The 25,166-nt window shown below is 34.9% G+C and overlaps 1 protein-coding gene across 1 annotated transcript in view; it reads right to left on the bottom strand.

Moving 5' to 3' along the window:
- Rfx3 (regulatory factor X3) overlaps positions 1-25,166 on the bottom strand; it is a 305,603-nt gene that overhangs the window by 10,215 nt on the left and 270,222 nt on the right. The window contains exon 15 of the mRNA XM_077797836.1: positions 17,334-17,487. Coding sequence (XP_077653962.1) covers positions 17,334-17,487 — 154 coding nt within the window. The remainder of the gene's footprint in view (positions 1-17,333; positions 17,488-25,166) is intronic.

Genomic DNA, 25,166 nt, shown 5'->3' on the forward strand with positions numbered 1-25,166 from the left:
CCAAACTAGTGGCAAAAACAGGCTGCCAAACATTTTTGTTAAGGGACCAGACAGTAAATGTTTCAGGTTTATGATCCAAAAGAACTACTACTATCAGTCAGTCTGCCACACTATTGCAAAAACCATAGACAATGGGTAAATGAATGAGCATGACTTACTTCTAATAAAATTTTAGTTATAAAAAACAGATGGTGAGCTAGATTTGGGCTGTGAGCCTTTGCTGACTCCTGGCCTAAAGAGGAGCTGCTTCAGCAGCTCTGACTAAAAGACCAGCTCCAGCTCCTGAGCCACAAGGGGAAAAGCTTTTACCTTTAAGAGAGGTATAAGAGCTTTTGCCACAATAAAGATATGGAACCAGAGGCTTTAAAAGCAAGAACATCTCGTGCAAAGGGGCACTGACTGATGAAGGCCATGGGGTAAGAATCAGAGTCATCTTTTAAAGATGCAAGTCATTTTTATAAATAATCTTTCTTCATTCTCTGAATGTTGCACATATAAACAAAAATAGAGTGAGATGGTGTTTCTTTCTTTTCCTTTTCTGCTTTTTTTCTGGGGGTGGGTACTGGGGACCAATCCGTTTTTATTTTTTTATTTGAGACAGGGTCTTACTACATTGCTCAGCTGGTCTTGAGCTTCTGATCCTCCTGCCTCAGCCTGCTGAGTACCAGTGAGGTTGGTGTTTATTTGTGCAAATTAGTGGAAGAGGGAAAAAGTATATGATGCAAAATTGCAGGGAAGGGTGAAAGATTCAAGAGATGGGTAAAAGACTGTGTGTTAGTAATTCACACGGGGAATGGGGGAATGTTTCTTTCCTGTCAGATAGGAAAGCTTTTTCTAATTTGGATGGTAGGTGAAGATGTAAGGATATAATTTCACATAAATATGATTTTCAGGATTGGATCATCAATACACAAGTGATAATGAGATGTATGGCAAGGAGAGGAAGAAGTAAGAAAAAATACTGCACTGGAAGAAATTAGAAGGTAATAACTGAGCAGTATTTATTCAAATCAATGTCACTTTCATACTGTAAGAGCTTCCTGTTGCTGCTGCAACAAACTTACCAATTAGTGGATAAAAGTAAACCAAACTTCATTATCTTATAATTTTAGAGATTAGAACTCAAAAATGAGCCATCACTAGGCTAAAACAATGATGATGGCAGGGTCTGAGGGCTCTAGAGGAGAATTTTCTTTTTTCCTTTTCCAGTTTCTAGAGGTTGCCCACATTTCCTTGGTTTGCACCCCTTCCCATCTCCAAAGACAGCAATATCAAGTCTTTCACATACTGTATCACTCTACACATATTCTTCTGCCATCTCTTTTACTTTTAAGGACCCTATTCATTGGGCCCATTCAGCTAATCCAGGGCAATCTATTTTCAGATCAGCCAATTAGCAACCTCAGTTCCATCTGCAATATAACATATTTACATGTTCCAGAGACTAAGATGTAGACATCTTTGGAGGCCCATTTTACTGCTTACCACATACACCCAAGTTATTTTTAAAAGATTCTCACATTTGCTTGAGTGAAACCATATGACATTAATTTTTTCCCTAGTATTGATAGAAACACACCCAACCAGATTAAGCTATTTAGAACATAGTAATTTTTTCTTAATTCTTTTTGTTTTGTCTTCTTCACTAGGGGTGGAGTAGGGTATGGTAGTATTTAGCAACCAATCAATTTTTTATGATATATATTTGTCACTTTTTTTCATTTACAGACTTTAGATTTTATATACAACATACTATTAATCTATAAAGTTTTTATAGCATTAGTTTCTATGTGTAGGATTTTTGAAATAATATACACATTTAAGAAGTTTATCAGGATCACAGAGCTGAAAGTTGCAAATGTTACACAAGGAAGCCAATCTGGAGAATGAATTTGAAGTTAAACTGAGGAAACTAAAAGCTATGGGGTAGAAAGACCAGGACACCCTAAAACCCACACCCAAATGAAGTTTAATGAGCAACTCTAACATTAGAGTTATCCACGAGAATAGGATATGTCTTGGTCCTGTCAAGAGTTCATGAGGATCAGCTTGTATCATCAGCTGTTCCATGAGGAGCTACAAAGACCTGGGGAAGCTCTCTTGTGCCAGCACTCCCTGATGATTCTGTGAGGATCCATGCTAGGCAAAGGCTGGTAGACAGATGCCAACATGTTGTCATGTGATTGGACAAAGAAAGGGACCACAGGCCACATAAGCAGCAGAATCCAAAAGTATACTTTTCCCCTCTACCCTAAGCATTCCTGCTGACCTGGAAATCATCATTAGTACCTGATAGGCCAAATAATTGATAAGAAAAACTTTATCCAAAAAATACTACTCATTTGAGTGTATAAGTCACATTAGGAGCAGTCTACACAGATTCAGATTAAAGTGATACTCTGGCCTCAGACTGCAGACCAGAGTTGGCAGCAATAGTAACTCCAAATTCACTTATGTAGAAAGAAAATATGTATATATGTGTATATGGATACATTTTGCCAGTTTCTGCCAATGAATCATTTGCTCTAGGAATGAAGATCTTTAAGTTGTCATAGGCACGGAACAGATGAGTATAAAATTCTTTGAAGTGGTTTCCATCTTCTAGTTGAAATAACATGTATCTTTGGGACTTAATTTACCTATTAACTTATATAGGTAAATACAATCCCTGTTTTATAAGTACTTATGAAACTTTTCATTCATTCCTACTAGTTAAGATTTGAGTCTAGCGATGATTGCCTAGTTAGACCTAATTATGTTTATGCTTCTTCCTAATGTTGTCATTTTCTTTTCTAATTGACTTATTTCCCCATTCTATTTTGTTGGTTGTGTTTTTCAAAGCATTGAATTAGTTTGCCTCTGATTATCACTTTGGCTATATACCAAAGAATGCTATTGGATTCTTTGTAATTCCATGAATCATTTGACTCAACATTCAGAAACTGTTTGCAGGCTATTTTTCTGTTATAATAAAGTATTATTACAGCCTGTATGTGCTTTATGCTATCTGTTCTATTTATTTTACCTTCTAAGTTCATCTTACAAAGACATGGGCCCAAATACTAATGGTCTAATTGCACATATTATTACTTGAATTTTCAGTGCAGAATCAATTTTTAAAAATCTAATCCAGAATGGAAAGCAATGGAATATAGTCCTGAGTGATACATATATACAAGTACATGTGTAATTTCAATATTTATGTATTTATGGAAAGCAAAAGAAAATGGCACTAATATAAAATACCTATTGTAGGCCCATTGTCTTCCTATCTACCCACCTTCCTAACTAAGGTAATTCTCACAATATCCCTGTGAAGAAATGGTCCTATGATTAGACTGTTTATGGGAAAACTAAGACTCAAGCAAAGGTAAGTATGACTTCCATAGGTTGCAAAGATATTAAATGGGAAACATGGAATTTCAATTCATGCGTGGAGTATTGCATGGGAAGAACAACAGAAGATGTGGACCAGCCTAACCCAGGTTCGGGTTACAACTCTACCACTATCAGTGATGTGAGTGATGTGACTCCTGACAAGTTAAACTTTTTGAGCCTTAGATTTCCTTATAAATAAAACAGGGTTAATTTCAGGATTAAATATGCTCATGTTTGCAAAAGATCCTAAAAGAGTGGGTCTACTAAGTCATATTGCCTTCAAAACCTAACTTTCAATACGATTGCTATAAAGCCCTAGAATTCCATTCAATAGTCATAATATGATGATTTCAAAATGAAATACCTCTAATTGAGTGGGGTAAAAGGAATCACAAAAAGAAAATGGAGAATGGAACTGTATCTTACTCTTGGACTTAAGGTAGTTGACAACATAAATTCAATCTGAACCTGGAGTTGAAAGTCAGTTTATGTACTGATCAAGGCATTTATGATGCAAGCAAATACCATGGGAAGAATCAGCTTGGCATGGATAGGGTGTGTGTATATGTGTTGTGTATTCACTGGCATGATGGAGATCACACAACTGAAAATCACTGATGAATTTGTATGAATATCAATATATAAATGTTAGCCTAATCAACTATTACTCTCTCTGCTCTTCTATGAAATTAATGAAAGAATGAGGCCCTTTAAAGCCTTCCTTACAGAAGGAGAAAGACTGTTCATATTCACATTTGGAATTTCCTGTTCCATTACTCTGTTGTTTTGGGGGGTACTGGGGATTGAACTCAGGGGCATTCAACCACTGAGCCATATCCCAAGTCCTATTTTGTATTTTATTTAGAGACAGAGTCTCACTGAGTTGGTTAGCACCTGGCTTTTGCTGAGGCTGGCTTTGAACTCGTGATCCTGCTGCCTTAGCCTCCTGAGCTGCTGGGATTACAGGCATGTGCCACCATGCCCAGCCCCAGTGTTATTTTTTCAATACTCTATACTGAATTTGGACTTTGTAACATTCTGAACTTTATAAATCAGATATAACTGAGCAATGGTCTATAATTTTTGTTATATTAACCTTAGTTAATAGAACTCATCGGAAGGGGGTTAGGTAGTAATAACTATTTTGGATGGTGAAAAGAAATGTTTTGAAATTTAAGTTGTAAGAGGTTCCATAGCATTATTTTCTTTAAATGTCTTTTAAATGAGAATCAAAGTCATAAAAACATTTTACATTTAGCATTGGCATAGGGTTTCATAACTGAGGATAAAAACTGCTTACTTTCCAATTTTATAGTATTTGCAAGGAATAACAGTGTTTCATTTGGCAAAATCTTGGGTACTTATGTATATATAATTTCAAATAGTTTCTTAAAAAACTTAAGTCTGCTAAAAAGACCAAGATTTCTGTCACTTGGGTTCATACAAAGGATATTCCACCCTATCATTGCTGTTAGTTCTGCTCATTGGGCTGGGCCAGGTGTCCTGGCGATATGTGCTGGGATCACTCTGCACACAGGGCAGCATAACTACATTACAGCTTTAACCATTCCGGCTTTTGTGGCCCATGGGAACCCAGCAACACACGTACTTTTTCTATAATATTGTTTCAAAATCTCCAAGGAACAGTCATGGGAGGATATGCAGGTTGTGAAGTATTTAACTATGCAAAGTACTACTCTGTGTTTCTCAGGGCTGTTCCCCTCAGAGCCAAGTGGATATACCTTCTGGAGCCTGTTTTACTTCTACACTGACACCTCTGCCCCTGTGCCTCCACACACACACCATACTCCTGTTTTCTAAGATCCCAGAATTCCCTGCCCCAAGGTCCTAAATTCCTTCCTAGGCCTGTGTAGGTCTCTTCTGCAAGTTTACCCTTCTGAGGAAAGAAGGGACAGCCAAGACAACTGTTTGCAAGAGGCAGAGAAAACACTGGGCTGAGATATCCACAAAAGGGGAGCTCAGAACTACCCATAGTATAAGATGGGGGTATGATGCATGAGAAGAGAGGTGTTTAGGGGCCAGAGGCTGGCTGTGTCTATGCCATCATTCTCTGGCTTGGAATCTGGAGGAGATATAAGATTTTACATTTAAACTCAGCCTTTCCAGTAAAGAAGATATCTCTGTCAAGGTGGGTGGACAGAGAAGATTTTATTTAAGTTTGGCTTGCAATTTTAAAAATATTTAGACATATAGTACTTTAGGCCCTATAAATGTTAGGGCTGGGCATTCTAGCATATTCTTTATTCAAATAAAACTATGAACAGAACAGAAAGAGCCCTGTTCCTAACTCAAGACTGGCTTCCTTTGAGGTTATCTGCATTATCTAATAGGAAATGGCATTAGAAAAGTAGGATTGAATTTTGATTATATTACCTCTCCGTTTGAAAATCATTAACCCAGAGACAATATAGTGGGGTGGGGGGGTTAGAAACATGTTCTCTTTGTATCAAGGAAACCTTTATAACCAATATTTGAAGTGTTGAATTGAATTTGAAGTGTTAGTATTATCATCACACAAGGCCCATATTCTTTTAGAGAATCTCATTTTTATATTTTAAAACAGTATATTTCACTACAATGATGGTATAAAGAAAATCAGAAAATAATTCCTTTAAATTTAAGATCTTTCCAAAATCAAACAAGGGCTATTTATTTATTAGCAATATCACCAATAACCATCTTTACCTGTGACTGAGAATAAAACTTACCAAAAAGTCAATGTCTCCACCAGAACCACTTAGACTAGGCATGGGTAACAACATGTGGCAGAGGCCTGCAGATGGAGCTGTCATGCTTAATCTATGCCAGAGAATCTTTGACACCTATCTTGTTCTTTGGTTCGGGCTGCCCAAGGAGCATCCAGACTCTTTTCTAGACAACCTAGTGGTAGACTTTGCTGAAGGGAACTATTCTGAGAGTTTTCTCCTGATGTCTATAGTGACCATTTTAGTCATTGTAATGTTTTAAGAAATCTTGAACTTCTATTTTTTCTCCTTTTCTCACTTCCAGCTGTCAAGTTGTAACATGTATAAAAACCTAAAAGCTGCAATTCTTGGTCTAGGAGCTTTATTTTTCTGGTAAAGAAATCCAGTGTATCAATAATGAAACTCAATGAGAATCCTGTAAACTGGTAGTCTGTTCTTAACACTATTCTTTTATACTTCCATCCTTGAATGAATGTTTATTTTGTTTTAGTACTTATTGTGGGATTGTGTTTAAGCCAGATCAAAATTCTCTTCATTCCCTGAAGAGGACTACAGAAGAGCAGCTCAGAGCCAGCAGGGAAGGAAAGCAAGGACAGGGAGCTAATGAGTAGGGATCCCACAGGTTGTAGCCCTGGGCTGCTGAGTCAATAGATTCTTTCTTCAAATGCAAGGAGAGAAATTAACAGGATGACAAATCAGGAGAAAAGGGAGGAATGGGACAAAGTTTCTGCAGATCAATTCTCAGGGAATCAGAGGATGAAAATATACAAGAAGGAGCCGTTCCATTTCTCCAGAAGGGGGTCACTTTATAATTGATTTTCAAGTTGTCAGAAATTATGCTAATGTGTAGGAACAGATTTACAGCTAAAACCAAACTACAAATTCTAAAAAAAATAATTTCAGTTTAGGTCTGGTCTGTGGGTGGGTATGAAGGAGTTGAAGGGTGTAATTTGTTGTTGTTTTCTGGCAGATTTGGCTTTCCAATTGCAATTTGCTTAAACTGATATTCCCTTTAGTTTGCATATTCTAAACATCTACTAACAAAAAGTAAGAGGGGAAGAGTGGCAGAACTATCAAGAGACAAAGTTAAGAAGCCCTGGAACAAAATAATAAAAGCTTATATGCTAAGCACCTGGCTTATCATTGTGGAAGAAAATGAGTCTATGAACATGTATGTGTGTTTGGGGAGTACAGTACAGATAAAAATAACTTAATGAAACAAATAGTCCCTATTCTGAAGGAAATTTATATGGTAAAAATTTTAAATGTGAATTAAGCCCATCTGACCATTTGGAGACATGAAATATGAGACAGTCCTACTTTCTAAAGGTTTTTTTTTTTTTTTTTTTTGGTGGTAGTGGGGAAAGAACTCAGGGTTGCTTTTCCCACTGACTTACATCCCCAGCCCTTTTTATTTTATTTTATTTTATTTTATTTTGAGACAAGGTTTTACTAAGTTGCTGATAGTCTTGCTAAGTTTCTGAGGCTGGTCTTGAACTTGTGATCTTTCTGCCTCAGCCTCCCAAGTCACTGGAATTACAGGCATGTGCCTCTGTGTCTGCATGACTTGTTAGTTTTGATTTGGGGCAATTTTCAACCTCTGTTTTCATCACAGGTTAAAAGGATACTAAATCATCTTTTGCAAGGTTTTCATAAATATTAAGTAAAGATGTAAAACAGCATAGTGACTGCCACATGGTCTGACCTCAATTAAAAAAATAATGATATTAAGCTTTATCATAAACAACAATAATATAACACCTTTTCAACACATTTTCTTTCTTTCGGTGCTGGAGATGGAACTCAGGGCCTTGTGCGTGCAAGGCAAGCACTCTACCAATTGAGCTATATCCCTCTACACATTTTTAAGCTGCTACTGTTCAAGACTTTTTTTCTACAAAATATCTCAACTTATAATAGGGTTCATTCCTTTTAAAATACTCTTTATAACAAGTCTATTGTTCTATAAGCAATTTTCAGTGTATACCCTAGTTGCACTAGACTAACGCTCATTAAAATTTGTTTTTCTTGGGTTTTATTTTACTTTATGCATTCATGCTTATTTACTGTGGTTGAACTTCTACCAAAACTACTCGTTCACTGAACTTTAATCCCAAAGTTCTGTAAATTATTATTGCTCTTTGCCAATTTAGGTTTTGAAGACTTTATCCCCTTCTACTTTTGAGTACATTAACTTGGATGAATCCATTTATCTTTAGATGGTAAATCTATACGGGTTCTTAATTTTTTTTCCCTAAAAATTTTACTGAAATATTCTTTCAATGTTGATATTTACAGTTGAATAATTGAAGTACCTTTTTGTTTTTCTTCCTATTTCAAAAGATTGGCATAGAGCAAGATGCGGTGGTGCACGCCTATAATCCCAGAAGCTCGGGAGGCTGAGACAGGAGGATTGCATGTTCAAAGCCAGCTTCAGCAAGTTAGCAAGCCCCTAAGCAACTCAGTGAGAACCCATCTCTTAAATAAAATTTTAAAAAAGGCAAGGGATGTGGCTCAGTGGTTAAGCACCCCTCAGTTCAATACCTAGTACCAAAAAAAGAAAAAAAGATTGGCTATAGAGGTGGTTTAGATATAATATTTAATAAATATAATTATGATTAAAGGAACTAAAATATATTAAATCTATTAAATATTAATTAAAATGCTTACCACAGAAAACTATCTTATGGAAAACACAGACACAACATATCGGAATCTATGGGACACATTGAAAGCAGTTCTAAGAGGAAAATTCATTGCTTGGAGTTCATTCCTCAAAAAAAGAAAAAACCAACAAATAAATGATCTCATACTTCATCTCAAAATCCTAGAAAAAGAAGAGCAAAACAACAGCAAAAGAAGTAGAAGGCAAGAAATAATTAAAATCAGAGCTGAAATTAATGAAATTGAAACAAAAGAAACAATTGAAAAAATTGACAAAACTAAAAGCTGGTTCTTTGAAAAAATAAATAAAATTGACAGACCCTTAGCCATGCTAACGAAGAGAAGAAGAGAGAGAACCCAAATTACTAGCATACGGGATGAAAAAGGCAATATCACAACAGACACTTCAGAAATACAGAAGATAATCAGAAATTACTTTGAATCCTTATACTCCAATAAAATAGAAGATAGTGAAGGCATAGATAAATTCCTTGAGTCCTATGATCTGCCCAGATTGAGCCAGGAGGATATAGACAACCTAAACAGACCAATAACAATAGAGGAAATAGAAGAAACCATCAAAAGACTACCAACTAAGAAAAGCCCAGGACCGGATGGGTATACAGCAGAGTTTTACAAAACCTTTAAAGAGGAACTAACACCAATACTTTTCAAGCTATTTCAGGAAATAGAAAAAGAGGGAGAACTTCCAAATTCATTCTATGAGGCCAACATCACCCTGATTCCGAAACCAGACAAAGACACATCAAAGAAGGAAAACTACAGACCAATATCTCTAATGAACCTTGATGCAAAAATCCTCAATAAAATTCTGGCGAATCAGATTCAAATACATATCAAAAAAATTATACATCATGATCAAGTAGGATTCATCCCTGGGATGCAAGGCTGGTTTAATATACGGAAATCAATAAATGTTATTCACCACATCAATAGACTTTAAAATAAGAACCATATGATCATCTCAATAGATGCAGAAAAAGCATTCGACAAAGTACAGCATCCCTTTATGTTCAAAACGCTAGAAAAATTAGGGATAACTGGATCATACCTCAACATTGTAAAAGCAATCTATGATAAGCCACAGGCCAGCATCATTCTGAATGGAAAAAAATTGAAGGCATTCCCTCTAAGATCTGGTACAAGACAGGGATGCCCTCTCTCACCACTTCTGTTCAACATAGTCCTCGAAACACTGGCCAGAGCAATTAGACAGTTAAAAGAAATTAAAGGCATAAAAATAGGAAAAGAAGAACTTAAATTATCACTATTTGCAGATGATATGATTCTATACCTAGCAGACCCAAAAGGGTCTACAAAGAAGCTATTAGAGCTAATAAATGAATTCAGCAAAGTGGCAGGATATAAGATCAACACTCATAAATCAAAGGCATTCCTGTATATCAGCGACAAATCCTCTGAAACGGAAATGAGGACAACTACTCCATTCATAATATCCCCCCCAAAAATAAAATACTTGGGAATCAACCTAACAAAAGAGGTGAAAGATTTATACAATGAAAATTACAGAACCCTAAAGAAAGACATAGAAGAAGACCTTAGAAGATGGAAAAACATACCCTGCTCATGGATAGGCAGAACTAACATCATCAAAATGGCGATATTACCAAAAGTTCTCTATAAGTTCAATGCAATGCCAATCAAAATCCCAACAGCATATCTTGTAGAAATAGATAAAAGAATCATGAAATTCATATGGAATAATAAAAGACCCAGAATAGCAAAAACAATACTAAGCAGGAAGTGTGAATCAGGCGGTATAGCGATACCAGACTTCAAACTATACTACAGAGCAATAGTAACAAAAACAGCATGGTACTGGTACCAAAACAGGCGGGTGGACCAATGGTACAGAATAGAGGACACAGTAACCAATCCACAAAACTACAACTATCTTATATTTGATAAAGGGGCTAAAAGCATGCAATGGAGGAAGGATAGCATCTTCAACAAATGGTGCTGGGAAAACTGGAAATCCATTTGCACCAAAATGAATCTGAATCCCTATCTCTCGCCGTGCACAAAAGTTAACTCAAAATGGATCAAGGAGCTTGATATTAAATCAGAGACACGGCATCTGATAGAAGAAAAAGTTGGTTATGATCTACACGCTGTGGGATCGGGCTCCAAATTCCTCAATAGGACACCCATAGCGCTAGAGTTAACAAATAGAATCAACAAATGGGACTTACTCAAACTAAAAAGTTTTTTCTCAGCAAAAGAAACAATAAGAGAGATAAACAGGGAGCCTACATCCTGGGAACAAATCTTTACTCCACACACTTCAGATAGAGCCCTAATAACCAGAATATACAAAGAACTCAAAAAATTAGACAATAAGATAACAAATAACCCAATCAATAAATGGGCCAAGGACCTGAACAGACACTTCTCAGAGGAGGACATACAATCAATCAACAAGTACATGAAAAAATGCTCACCATCGCTAGCAGTCAGAGAAATGCAAATCAAAACTACCCTAAGATACCATTCACTCCAGTAAGACTGGCAGCCATTAGGAAGTCAAACAACAATAAATGCTGGAGAGGATGCGGGGAAAAGGGCACTCTTGTTCATTGCTGGTGGGACTGCAAATTGGTGCAGCCAATTTGGAAAACAGTATGGAGATTTCTCGGAAAGCTGGGAATGGAACCACCATTTGACCCAGCTATTCCCCTTCTCGGTCTATTCCCTAAAGCCCTAACAAGAGCATGCTACAGGGACACTGCTACATCGATGTTCATAGCAGCTCAATTCACGATAGCAAGACTGTGGAACCAGCCTAGATGCCCTTCAATAGATGAATGGATAAAAAAAATGTGGCATTTATACACTATGGAGTATTACTCTGCATTAAAAAATGACAAAATCATAGAATTTGGAGGGAAATGGATGGCATTAGAGCAGATTATGCTAAGTGAAACTAGTCAATCTTTAAAAAACAAATATCAAATGACTCCTTTGATATAAGGGGAGTAAACAAGGACAGGGTAGGGACGAAGAGCTTGAGAAGAAGATTTACATTAAACAGGGATGAGAGGTGGGAGGGAAAGGGAGTGAGAAGGGAAATTGCATGGAAATGGAAGGTGATCCTCAGGGTTATACAAAATGTCATATAAGAGGAAAGGAGGGGTAAGACAAGAGAATATAAATGGAAGAAATGATTTACAGTAGAAGGGGTAGAGAGAGAAAAGGGGAGGGGAGGGGAGGGGAGGGGAGGGAGGATAGTAGACAATAGGACAGACAGCAGAATGCATCAGACACTAGAAAGGCAATATGTCAATCAATGGAAGGGTAACTGATGTGATACAGCAATTTGTATACGGGGTAAAAGCGGGAGTTCATAATCCACTTGAATCAAACCGTGTAATATGATGTATTAAGAACTATGTAATGTTATGAACGACCAATTAAAAAAAAAAAAAAAAAAGGAGCCACAGCAAAAATATTGATACAGGCACCTTTGAGTTTAGTGACTGCCAGCCAGCCATTCAGATTATGATTATGTTAAGTTACATTCATATGGTAATTGGACTCCTGCTGTTTACCTGGGCCCCTTTAGGGACTCAGGTTACTCATGTCACTCTTGTAATGGGAGAGTTCCCATTGGTTGGGAAAGGATAGTAGGAGGGTGTTCCAGGGGAAGTGGAGCCCCCCCCCCCTCAGGTAGGAGACACGTGGATGGACCACTTGTTAGGGGACGCACAGGGCCTCTCACAAAATAAAACTTTGTTTCAGTTAAAAAAAAAAAAAAAGAAAACTATCTTATGAAGCAATCAAAAGTTTATAGATTCAGTGACTATATTAGTGACCTATGTGTATTTTAAAGAAATTGAGCGTATATGCCATAAACTTCCAAATAGAAAGATTCTAAACATCCATAAATTTTAAATGAGAGGATTTTTTTGCTCAACTTTTCTTATTGTAGTTATACACAGAATGTCTATGATTTTAAATGTTTTTTTTTTCATTTAACAGGTATGTAAACAGATATCACTTGTTTATTTTATTTCTACTCTTAAAATTATACCATTGCCAGAAAACCTACTGATATACTTAAAATGTTTAAATAAAAATTTGAACAACTCATAATTCTAGCAGTAAATAAATTGCTTCCTATCATCTAGGCAAAGAAGGAAGGAAGGGAAGGAGGGTTGAGTTCTGGAATTGCGTATGCCATAAACAACTTATTAGGAAGAATTAATAAAGTAGTAGATCCACATACAAAAACTTATATGAGATGTGATCCTGTTGCAAGTTTGGGGGTCACTTGTTGAAATGAAGTGATAGTGTTACATTGAATGTAAAAATAATATATTTTTTTTAAATCTATTTTTTATTGGTTGTTCAAAACATTACAAAGCTCTTGACATATCATATTTCATACATTAGATTCAAGTGGGTTATGAACTCCCATTTTTACCCCCAATACTTTTATGCTTCCATATTTTGTTTAACATGGTTGCTCTCTTGTTCTTGCTCAAATAGCATAATGTTAGACTTAAAATTCATTTATTAAGTTCATATTAAAAGAAAAGATACTTTAATTGTTCTTAAATTACTTTAAAAGGAAAACCTTTTTTTTATTTCTGTAAGCATATGTAGCTCTCTAACACCTCTCAGAGCATCAATAAAGACAAAACAAAAGCCCAGCTAAGTCTGTGACTATTTTATAGGTTTGCCCTTTTGACTTCTGAACTGTTTTTGTTCCAATTCTATCCCAGCCTAGAGCATGTAATAAACATGGTAAATTAACAGCAAATACTCTGGTGCCAGACTGCGTTTCAGGACCTGATTTTACAGGTTCTGTGTTCTTTCTGGTCTCAGATATGACTTATGTGTGCTTCCCTGTGCCTTCGTGGTCTCAACCCCTTATGTGACTTTGGGTCAGTTATAAAATGGCTCTGTGTCTCATTTCATTATAGTAAAATAAGTATAACAGTATCTATTCAACAGGGTTTTTTTTGGGGGGGGGGCGGTATTAATACCAGAGTTTGAACTCAGGGGCACTTTACCACTGAGCCACATCCCCAGCCCTATTTTGTATTTTATTTAGAGATAAGACATTTAAGTTACTATTTAGCAATTATTTAAAAGATTCCCCCCAACACACAATGTTAGTGGTTAGAAACATGGGCTTGAAAATTAGATTATGTGTTTGAAAAAACTGAGTTGCATAGCACCTCACGGTTGCTAAGGCTGGCTTTGAACTCTTGATTCTCCTGTCTTAGCTCCCTGAGCAGCTAGGATTATAGGCATGTGCCACTGAGCCTGGCTCAACAGGGTTTTAAGTTATTAAATTAATGTATATATTTGGAATGGTGCTTGGTACACTATGTTTACATGGGAGATATCCTAATCCAATTCTTCCTCTTCACTTTTGAATTTGACAATGTCAAATTCAATGATTTTCCATGGTAATTTCCCATTATAGCTGTGTTCCCTCCCATCTCAGATATGACTTATGTGTACTTCCCTGTGCCTTTGTGGTTTTAACCTCTTGTTTCCAGATTCTCTCTAGCTTCACTAGTTATTTCTTTTTGGCCTTTATCATTTCAAACATCATTTCCTTGGGAAAGCCTTCCCAAGGAAGACCTTCCCTGGTCCTCCCAAGCTAGAATAATTGTCCCTTTCTTTAATATAGGACCATCTAATATAATTTGGGGGAATTAGGCCTCTCTGAGAAACTGTTATTTAGGCACAAAGTAGGAGTTATATTGGCCATGGAGGTGAACAAAGGGTTCTAGGTAGGAGGAAGCATTCACATAGTGGTCCATGACAAAATGAGTTTGGTGAATGAGAACAGGGAAGATGCTACTGTGATTGCAAGAGAATGAGTAGGAGTAGGAGGTTGAGGTTAATCAGAGAGGCAGAGCCAGATCACACAAGACCTAGTGTATCAAAGGAAGAATTTTCTTCATTAACAAAAGGAAAACTCACTAAGGAGTTTTAAGTGGAGGATAACATGCTCAGTTTTGCATTTTTGACAGATGATAATGATTGCACTGCAAAAGATTTGAGAATGAGAAGACCTAGTAATTGGTTGTAGACAAAGGTCCAGATAGAAGGACATGCAAAAGATGCTGTTTAGGATTCTAGCATGTCATCATGTAAATCATGTGCCATTTACTGAGAAAGAGCAATTAGAACACGTTTAATCTAACTAAGTGCATGTGTATAATAAGCTCCATAGTGACAATTATTACTATTGTTATGCTGGTTGTGATTACTAATTATTAAAAATCTTTTGCTGCAATTCAGGGTAATGGTAAATTGTATGGATTTCAAAAGATTTGGGCCTGACCTATTGTTCCCACAGGGTATACAAGCACTTCTGGATTTGATGTTTGAAAAAAAAAAAAAAAGTCATCCTAAGGGGAAAATGTAGTATAGACTTGGTATAACATGTAAAGGGAACATGAGAAAACAGGTTCTTCTTTCTTGAAGTTCCTTCTCCTTTATCCCCCAAACAAGAAATTTTTGATATAATAATATGACCATAGCCAACAGGTCCATGAAGTATCAGTGTTATATGGGAAGAACAAACCTAGAAAATTAGCCTTAATTTGACTGCTGGGCTGAATAATTGATGAACACAGATCAAATATGTTTCTACAAACTGGGTATGGGCACAATAAACAATTCAGGAGATGTATCTAAAGATCTTTGATATTACAAAGGTACTGTATGTCTTATTTTTTTCATTTAGATTTATTCATATATTTTTGCCTTATGTGACAATCTGTCATATTCATTTATATTGTTTACATGTTGCAAAATAAGATGCCTATTAAATGATTAATTATTAGATTGATCATGCAGTCCCTTTTAATTATGGTGCAGTACTTCCTGTACAAGCATATAGGAGTTTGCAAAGCTGTCACTGCCTTTTTACCTAGAGATGCAAGGAAAGCAGAGACCACGAAGTAAGATTATGTGGATACATGGCGCTGAAGAGAATTCCTGTTATCACATCTTGCTCATTCTGTTAAAGAAGCCCTGGAGCATATGAAGTGGATGGCCAATGTGTTGAATATACTGAAATGTGGGTCCACTTCAGAAATCTTGAACCTTGAGTCAAGAAATCTTATAGTACTTAATCTACATGCCTATAGGGCATTTGACAACAAGACATCTACACAAAAACTAAAGAAAGAAGCAAGAAGGGAGAGTCAAATCTAAGAAAAGTTCAGATTTTTTGGTGACGTGAAGTTCTGTCTAATATTTAAAGCTGTAGTGATTCTTGCTTAAATTCACACATATCCATTTGGCATCATGTAAGCACAATCACCACTGGAGAACATCATATAAAGACTTATACATGAGTACACTATGAGGAATTATAGAGAAAACGAAATGATGAGTATTTTAACTGACATTATGAACATGTTTGGCATGTATTTTTATTCATACTAGAATGCTTATGACGTCCTTGAAGTACTTTGATAATTTTATTTATGCTTTTATTTTATTAAATTAAGACAAACATCTAATAATATTTACCTTCAATATTTCTTACTTAAATAAACACATTTAAATAGCTTAAAAATGAAAATGATTTCATTACTGTTTTGAGTAATTTCTGTCTGGCCTGGTATAATTCATCACAATATAAAGAACCTTTTTCAATGTGATAAAATGAGCCAGCACTGAATCATTTGAGCATTTTCACATATCCCTCATTATACTCTTAGTTATATTAGCTTCCGAATTTTGCTTTTTGATATTTGTCAAAGATAAGACATTTCAGTTACTATTTAGCAATTATTTAAAAGATTCCCCTCAACACACAATGTTAGTGGTTAGAAACGTGGGCTTGAAAATTAGATTATGTGTTTGGAAAAAAAGTCTCTACCATATTTTAGCTATTTTACCATTTAATCTCTCTGTTTGAGCTTTCTGCATAAACTTCAGAAGCTGATCTGAAGAATAGGATAAAGAAGAACCTATCTCAAAAAATTGTTGTAATTGTTAATGTTTTATTATGTGTGAAGAACTTAGAACTATGCCTGGTACATAGCGTCTAAAAAATGCTAGCTATTATAAGTGTCACCATAATCATCATCACCACCATCATCCTTCCAAAACAGAATTATTCATTTTCTTCTTGAAGAATAGGTAAAATAAAGAGTCTATAAAATATTTAATCTTTCCTTTATATTCCCAGCCCTAGCTTTATCAGAAGCATTAATCTTTCTTATTTCCACTCAATAGATTTTTTTTTTAAGTCCAGTGGGTCTCAAGCTTTCTTCTGCATTGACTCTTACATAAAGTAGCAAAACATTCTATGACCTTTAACATGATATAATCTACAATTTTAGAATCCTTGGATTAAAAACAAACATGAACAGGGAGATTTAAGGATACTTTGCAATAATTACATAGCCCCTCTAGGGTCTGAGACTCACTTGGTTATGAAACATTGCTTTAATCAATAATTATCACACTTAGATTTAAATGTAATTCAGATTGCTAAAAAAAATACAACAACCCAGTGGGTCATAGTTCTTTTATCCTCCTTACCTCGCCCATGACTGCTATGGGTGTCTCTCCTGTTGCCTGAGCAACACGATGCTCTACTAAGTAGAACATGTACTCATCGTAGAGTAGACGGATCAGGTGGAAGGAGCCAAAGCTAGCAGCACTGCGCAAGGTTAAATCCCGAATAACCATTGAGCTGTGCCAAGAGAAAAGACATATATGCAGCCAATGTTAGTGATGAGGGTTAGAGTTCAACTTTTTTTTCCCTCTTAACAGAAGTTAAGTTGGGAGCCTATGTAGTTGGTACAGCAAGAAACTTGCCAGGAAATAAATTCATTATTGAAAGCATTTGGCTCAACTCATTTAAAATAGAATGACAAACAGGTAACTCTCCCGAAGGTCTGATCTTATTAGAGTAGACAGATTTTCAGTGGGGAAAACCATTTTACCATTATAGGTCTGTCTACCTGTTTCATTAAACTCAAGAATGGATCAGAATTGAACAAAAACTTTTTTGAAAAGCTGTTAACTCATCATCAACATAAGAAAAAGCAACTCAAAGTAAAAACCTTATTGATTATGCAGTAAGCATTCTGTTATCTCTAAATGATAATGATCTTCAGGATATAATTTTAGAAAAATATGTATTTGTGCCAGACAAAGGGTACAAAAACACTAAGCAAAGTTCTCAGGTGTAACCATACAAAATGTAGCTAAGTATGTATAGGGATTCCAGCAAGTGTTGTTAAAAAGGCAAAATCATTTAATGATTCCAGTATCTTACTGATTTTCATTTAAGGTGTTTTTCTAGTAGAATTGGGAGTTACAAAATACTTAACTTTGAAAAATGTGAACATTTAATTTATATTAATACCCAAGTATGAACAGTATTAATAAAATATTACTAATAAGCTATTCAAAATAGAAATGAGCCCAAAACAAAATCCTGGCCTCCTGAATGATGTACTAATCATTATGATTGTTCATGTACTTTAAACTTCTTTAATATTTGTAACTTAGACCCAGAATGATGTATATATATTTATGCAGGTATAGTTTTCATCACTTTAATTCAGTGGTCTTTAAGATTTTTGACCTATAAATACTAAAAGAGCCATCATAGCCTCAGTAGGAAGAGACAGAATCTCACAAATGTAAGCCTGATATTTCAGGCCTTGTTTTCCAATGAAGAATCATAAAATGCAGGAAAAATGAAAATCATAAGACTATAGTTCAGTTTTCTGCTTCATTTTTAACCTCTTTAAAACAGAGGCTATTAATACCTCAAATTCTATAGATTTAATTTGACAAATGACAGATCATTATTGTACATCTAAAACTCAGAAGCCCTGGATTCTGATTCTTGCTTTTCATTGACTGCTGACCTCCAGTAAATAATTTCCCTGACACTGTCTTTTCCTCTTGGGAGAAAAATGAAAGAAATGCTTTTAGACTTGTCTAACTCATATGGTTATTTCAAGATAAAATGACCTAAAGAATGTGAAATCAACTTATGAATGAATAGAACATGACTCAAATGTTTGAGTGATTGTAGTTATAATATATAGAATAGGAGGAGCTGAGCTTATTCTCATTTGTTTATGGCAGTAAGAATGGGGATAGCTATATGCCGATGACCGGGGACCTCTCATTTCTGTGGATCTATGTACAAAATAAAATAGAAACCACTCATTTAGAGTTAGATTCAGGTTGCCACTATGTGATCTTGGTTGTGATTACGTAAACTTTTTTTAAGGCTCAAAAGTTAGATTGAGAGCAAATTGAGATAAAGTAAAATAGTTATCTTTTATCTGTAGTTTTGATCTCCTTAGCTTCATTACATGTGGTCAACTACAGTCTGAAAATATTAAATGAAAATTCCAGAAATTGTGGATGCTTCTGAGTTGTGTGATGAAATCTCCTGACATCCTGCTCCTTGTTGCCCGGGATGTGACTCATCCTGTTCAGTATATCCACACTGTGTATGCATCTGCCTGTTAGTTACTTAGTACCTGTCTTATTTATCAGATCTATGACAGTATTACAACACTTGCATGCAAGTAACACTTATCTTTCTTAAGAATGGTCCCAATAAGCTGGTCATTTAGATATGTGAAAGAAGAACGGTAAAGTGATTTATTTAAGTGAAAAGATGAAGATTTTTGACTTAAGGAAGCAAAAATTGTATACGGAGACTGCTAATCTATAGTAAGAAGAAATCATATGTGAAATTGAAAATAAAGAAGAAATTTGTGCTAGATTTGTTGTCATATCTCAAACTGCAAAGGTTAGAGACAGAACCTGGTAAGTAGACAAGGCATTACATTTTATGGATCAGTACTATATGTGCTTTCAAGCATTTTTCAATATGCAATTTCATGCATATTGGAATGCATCCCTCATGAATAAGGTAGGAATACTGTACATGGTTACTACATTGTTACATAGATTAGAGTTAATAATATATTCATTATCATAAATAGTAGTTCCAGTACATGATTCCTTACAGTCAAATACTTAAACAGATTCCTTAAGTTTAGAACTCTACTTTAAAGGTAGATAACTTTAAAAAGAATATCTTCATTTATGTACCAAAGAAATATGACAAAATTCTGTTTATAATTCTATTGTTGTCATTCCTAAAATTCAGTAGTATATCACAAATATGTAAAAATAATTTACATGAACATAATGACTATTTTAAATGAAAGATCTTTCCCTTTGGAAAAAAATTAAAGAATCCTCTACATAAAAAACACAGGAAAAAATAATACAAGAGTAACAATGAAATGTTAGATTACATTTTGTCCCTTAACACCAACTTAAAGATAATAATTTTGAAAATGATGCAAGACCAAAACACTCACACTTAACTGCATCCATCTTGCTGAAGAAAAGTAAATATTTAAAATACAGCCCAGAGAAGACAAATGGCTAACAAATATACAAAAATAAGACTAATTTTATTTGAAATTATAGAAAATGAAAATTAAAGCAAGACACCACCCATTACCTATCATACTGAAGGAGATTACAAGACCCAGTGTTACAGAGAGTTTGAGAAAAGAACTCTACTATCTCCACAAGTATAAATCCACAAATCTTTTGTAGAGAGGAATTTGTCAAAATTTAAGATGTTAAATCCTTTTATTTAGTGATTCTAATTTTAGATATTTATGCAAATGAGTAAGGTTAGTTTTAGTTAAAGCAATAATTGTATTAGTGAGAAAAATTAAATATCCACTAGTAGGATGCTGATTAAACAAATTATGGCTCATTATATCCAGAATTATATACAATAGTTAAAAAAATAAGGAAGACATAGTTGCTAACATGGGAACATTTATTATATGATATTAGGTTAAAGAATCAACATGTAAAAGCTGACTTACACAAAACACCTTTATATCATTTACAAAATCCTAACCCTAAGTAAATGAGAATATCTAATTATCTTAATACTTTATTAATAGTAAAATTGAACACTTCATTGAATAGCATTAGTCATTTTAAAACATTTATCTTAAGATATATGTATAACTGTATACAAAGATAATCAGTAATTTTTAAAAATTCTATCAAAACACTAAAAACCATCAAAATGTTCAAGAAGAAGAAAATAAGGGAATGTTTAAATCATGTATGACACATATATTATGTGGCCATTAAAAATGACAGTGGCCCCTCCTTGCCTATAGTTTTACTTTTCTATGGTTACCCATGGTCAACCTCAATCTTAAAATGCGAAAAGGCAAACTTAGGAAATAAATTAATCATAAGTTTAAATTATTACAATGAAATCTTATGCTGTCCTACCCAAGATGTGAGTGTTTAATGTATCCACACCACATATGTAACCCACCTATTATTCACTCATAGCTATATCATTCATTAGATCAAACTGTTGCAACATCACAGTGTTTGTGCTCAAGTAACCCTTATGATGAAGTAGCCTAACACCATGGTATGTCACAATAGTCCTGTTATTCCTCTCATTTTATCTCCTCATATAGGCTTTGTATCATCTCACTTCATCATAAGAAGGGTAAATATAATAAGATTATGAGGGAGAGAATCCACACCCACCATACTCGCAAAACTTTCCTTACAGAATAGTGATTCTATTTTTATTAGTGTCATTAAACTCTAATTGCAAGTCAAACTTTATCTTATGTATGTATAAATGTGTAGGAAAAAGCAAAGTGTGTGTGTGTGTGTGTGTGTGTGTGTGTAGGGTTTGGTATTGCCCTTGGTTTTAGGCATACACTAAAGGTCTTGGAAAATATCTCCTATAGGAGTATAGTATGTTTCTGGAGGTAATGACAAGAAATTCTCAATGCATAATGTTAAATGACAGATATTCAAGGAAAAATACAGGTAATAATCTTTGGTAAGCAACTGGATCTCAATTTTATTTAATATCAAAGAAAATATTTTACCAGTGTTTTTTATTAGGGGGTGGGCATAGTGAAATTATGGGTAATTTAATTTAATCTTTGTATATATAGTTTTTTTAATTTTCCAGATTATCTAATATGAAACATATTAATTTCATAATAAAAATATTTGTTTTACAGCTTACTACAGGGGCACAGCAACATCAATGTTTATAGCAGCACAATTCACAATAGCTAAATTGTAGAACCAAACCAGATGCCCTTTAGTCGATGAATGGATAGGGAAAATGTGGTACATATACACAATGGAATATTATGCAGCATTAAAAGAGAACAAAATCATGGCATTTGCAGGTAAATGGATGGAAATGGAGAATATTATGCTAAGTGAAATAAGCCAAAAAAGGACTATCCCCAAAAAACAAAATGCTGAATGTTTTCTCTAATATGAGGATGCTGACTCATAGTGGGGATGCGGGGTCAGCATGGGGGGATGGAGAACCTTTAGATAGGGCAAAAGGGAGGAAGGGGAAGGGAGGGAGCTTGAGAGTAGGAAATATGGTGGAATGAGATGGACATCATTACCCTAAATACACGTATGAGACACGATTGGTGTAACTCTACTATGTGTACAACATGAAAAATCATGTTGTATATGTATAATATGAATTGAAATGCATTTTGCTGTCATATATAACAACTTAAAATAAATAATCTAAAAAATCTTTGTTTTAAAATATAACTTTCATTATATTATACAAAAATAATTATGACTCAATTGAAGTCCAGAAATTTTGGGAGGGATAAATATCACAAACATAAAATGAATTCTTTGTTTAAATATTTCTAAATTCAAATTTTAGGCCTTTATATTTTTCTTAAAATATAATAATCCTGAAATCAGGTAAATGATTTAAGAAGAATGTTAGCAATAATTCTCCAATATCATTACAGACTTGTAAAGTCAATTAATTTTTTCTAAGAGAATTTACATTTATTCATGCACTAAATATTATGTTCCCACTCTATGTCAGAGTCTTATTTTAAAACAAATGAGAAAAATAATTTTAGTTTCAACAATTTACTTTATACTAGGAGTAAAATTCAATAAAAATACAAGTAGATAAAAATTTTTTTTTTCTGAGGAGATGGGTATCTGAGTGGAAATTGGTCTGAAGTGTCGGAATGAACCACAGGAACACATAGGTGAAGAGTTTCCGTGGCAGAAAGTTTCCCTGACCTCGAGGTAGAACTATGTTTGTTGTGTTTAAAGAAATGCCAGAAGACACATATGATTGGAGAACAGCAAGCAAAGAAAATAACACATAATTGGGTCTGGAGGTTACCAGCTGGACTGTGTGGATCTTGTGACAAAGCCTTTGGATTTTATTCTAAGTATTTTGGAAATTTTTGATCTGTTAAACGGTCACTTTATTTCAACAAAAAATGTACATCTAATACTCAATTCTGTTGGAAAAATTTTAAAACTTTGCTGATTTTCAATTATAATACCCCAGGGTTTTTTAATATTTATTTTTTAGTTATATACAATACATTTATTTTGTTTATTTTTATGTGGTGCAGAGGATCGAGCCTAGGGCCTCACACGTGCTAGGCGAGCGCTCTACCGCTGAGCCACAACCCCAGCCCCCCATTATTAAAAAAAAAATCACTAAAGGGCATGTCATGAAATTATTGTTATATGTTTAAAAAAGAATCAGTTGGATTGCATCATCAGTGCTAGGTGTACTTCATTCTCGCTGTGTTGGGCTTCTGCCCTAGTGCCAAATATTAAATGACAGAATTAATAGTTTAATTGGAAAGGTATTATCCAATTCAGGTGTGTTGCAAAATTAACTCCATTAAGTGTCATGTTGCTAAGTTACCATGAATTCAACTCTTTTAAAAAAACAGAGTTATAAACATTAATTATTTTATAATAATTGAGAAATACCTTTGTGTATTTATCCTTATAAGTCAATGGTATAGGAATTGAAACTTATACCCTACTATATGATACAATCCCCTTTCTGCATATTTGAGGATGCATCACATCCTTTCTAAGGAAAAAGGTGAGACTATCATAACCCTGACTCAGTGTGAACTCTGAATTATAAAGTAAAATCAAAAAAGTATTTTTTGGAAGATTTTTATATTGTCCATTTGTAAAGCAAACTAGGTTCCCTGTGTCCTTTTCCAAGACACAGCATGAAAGCTGCACTTTTTTTTTTTTTTCTGCAGTGCTAGGTTTGGACTCAGGGCCTTGCACATGCCAGGCCAATGCCATAGTATTTTTGTTCTTTTAAAAAATGGAATATTTGGATGATCTTCAAAGTAACCCTGAGGAATGCTTTCTTCTATCACCCAAAAGACACACAAGCTGAGTAATGGCCCATATAACGTCTCCATTTCTGCCCAAGAAAGGCAGTGGCTCTTTTCCTATCTTCCAGAAAGTCAACATTAGCCATTCAAAGCCAGGTAAGGCAAGGAGAGATTGCATTTGGAGCAGAGTGTATTTGCAGCAATAGATCAACTGCTGCTAGCATGATTCACTGCCAGTTCATTTCTATATTTTTGTGCATGTAAATATATATACAGAATTTTAGAAATTAGGAGGTTAAGTATCTGATTTCAGAACATAAAGGGTCTATGAATGTGACTGCCAAATTTACAATGGCATTTACAAATGTACAAATTCTTGGCATTTACAATGCCAAAAACATTTTTATAAATACTCTCCTCCTGCTTCCCTGATAGTTTGTGAATGCAGTTTTCATTACTCAATATGTTCTTATGCCTCAGTAAACCACAGTTCAGTTATTAAAGAGTCTTAAGTTTTTAAGCTATTGACTTTGCCTACCAGCAGGAGGTATGCATCTGTCTGAATGTGCCTTTCCTCTGTGGCCCTGAACTATATGCCTTCAAGTCCTTTTGAAATGAAAATAATAACCATAATAGTGTCTAATAATAACAAGCCAATTATACCCAACTCAGGGAGGACACAAGGCTAGCAAGTAATGATCTACTGGGTTTGCATATCTACAGAGAACAAGAAATATTTTTTTCCTCCTTTCAAGATACCTGCAACAGATCTCTGTGGAAACCAAGGCTCCAGGGGTGTGTTTCTAAAATAATATCAGCTAAATATAGGGGGAGAAACCCATAGGAATGAGTAACAGCAAGCCTGACAGTAACAGCATAGAAAGCTAGGAGGAGGAGGAAGAGAATGGGGGGAGGAGGAGGAAGAAGAAGAAGGAGGGAAAAACAACAAAAAAACCCACCTCCGTGCTTTTTCTAATGCAGAGGATGGTCTCTGCTTTGATCATTTACATTTTGGAAGAGCCAATCAGTGTTGCTGTTGTTGCATCAATCATTCATGGAACACATATACCATTTATACTATTTTCTGGGAAAAAGACCTGAATAAAATATTGACCCTTGAGCAAATGGGGAAAACACCTGAAATATTCTCAAGAAG

The sequence above is a fragment of the Urocitellus parryii genome, chromosome 4 (genome assembly GCF_045843805.1).
Source record: "Urocitellus parryii isolate mUroPar1 chromosome 4, mUroPar1.hap1, whole genome shotgun sequence".
In the NCBI taxonomy this organism is placed as follows: Eukaryota; Metazoa; Chordata; class Mammalia; order Rodentia; family Sciuridae; genus Urocitellus; species Urocitellus parryii.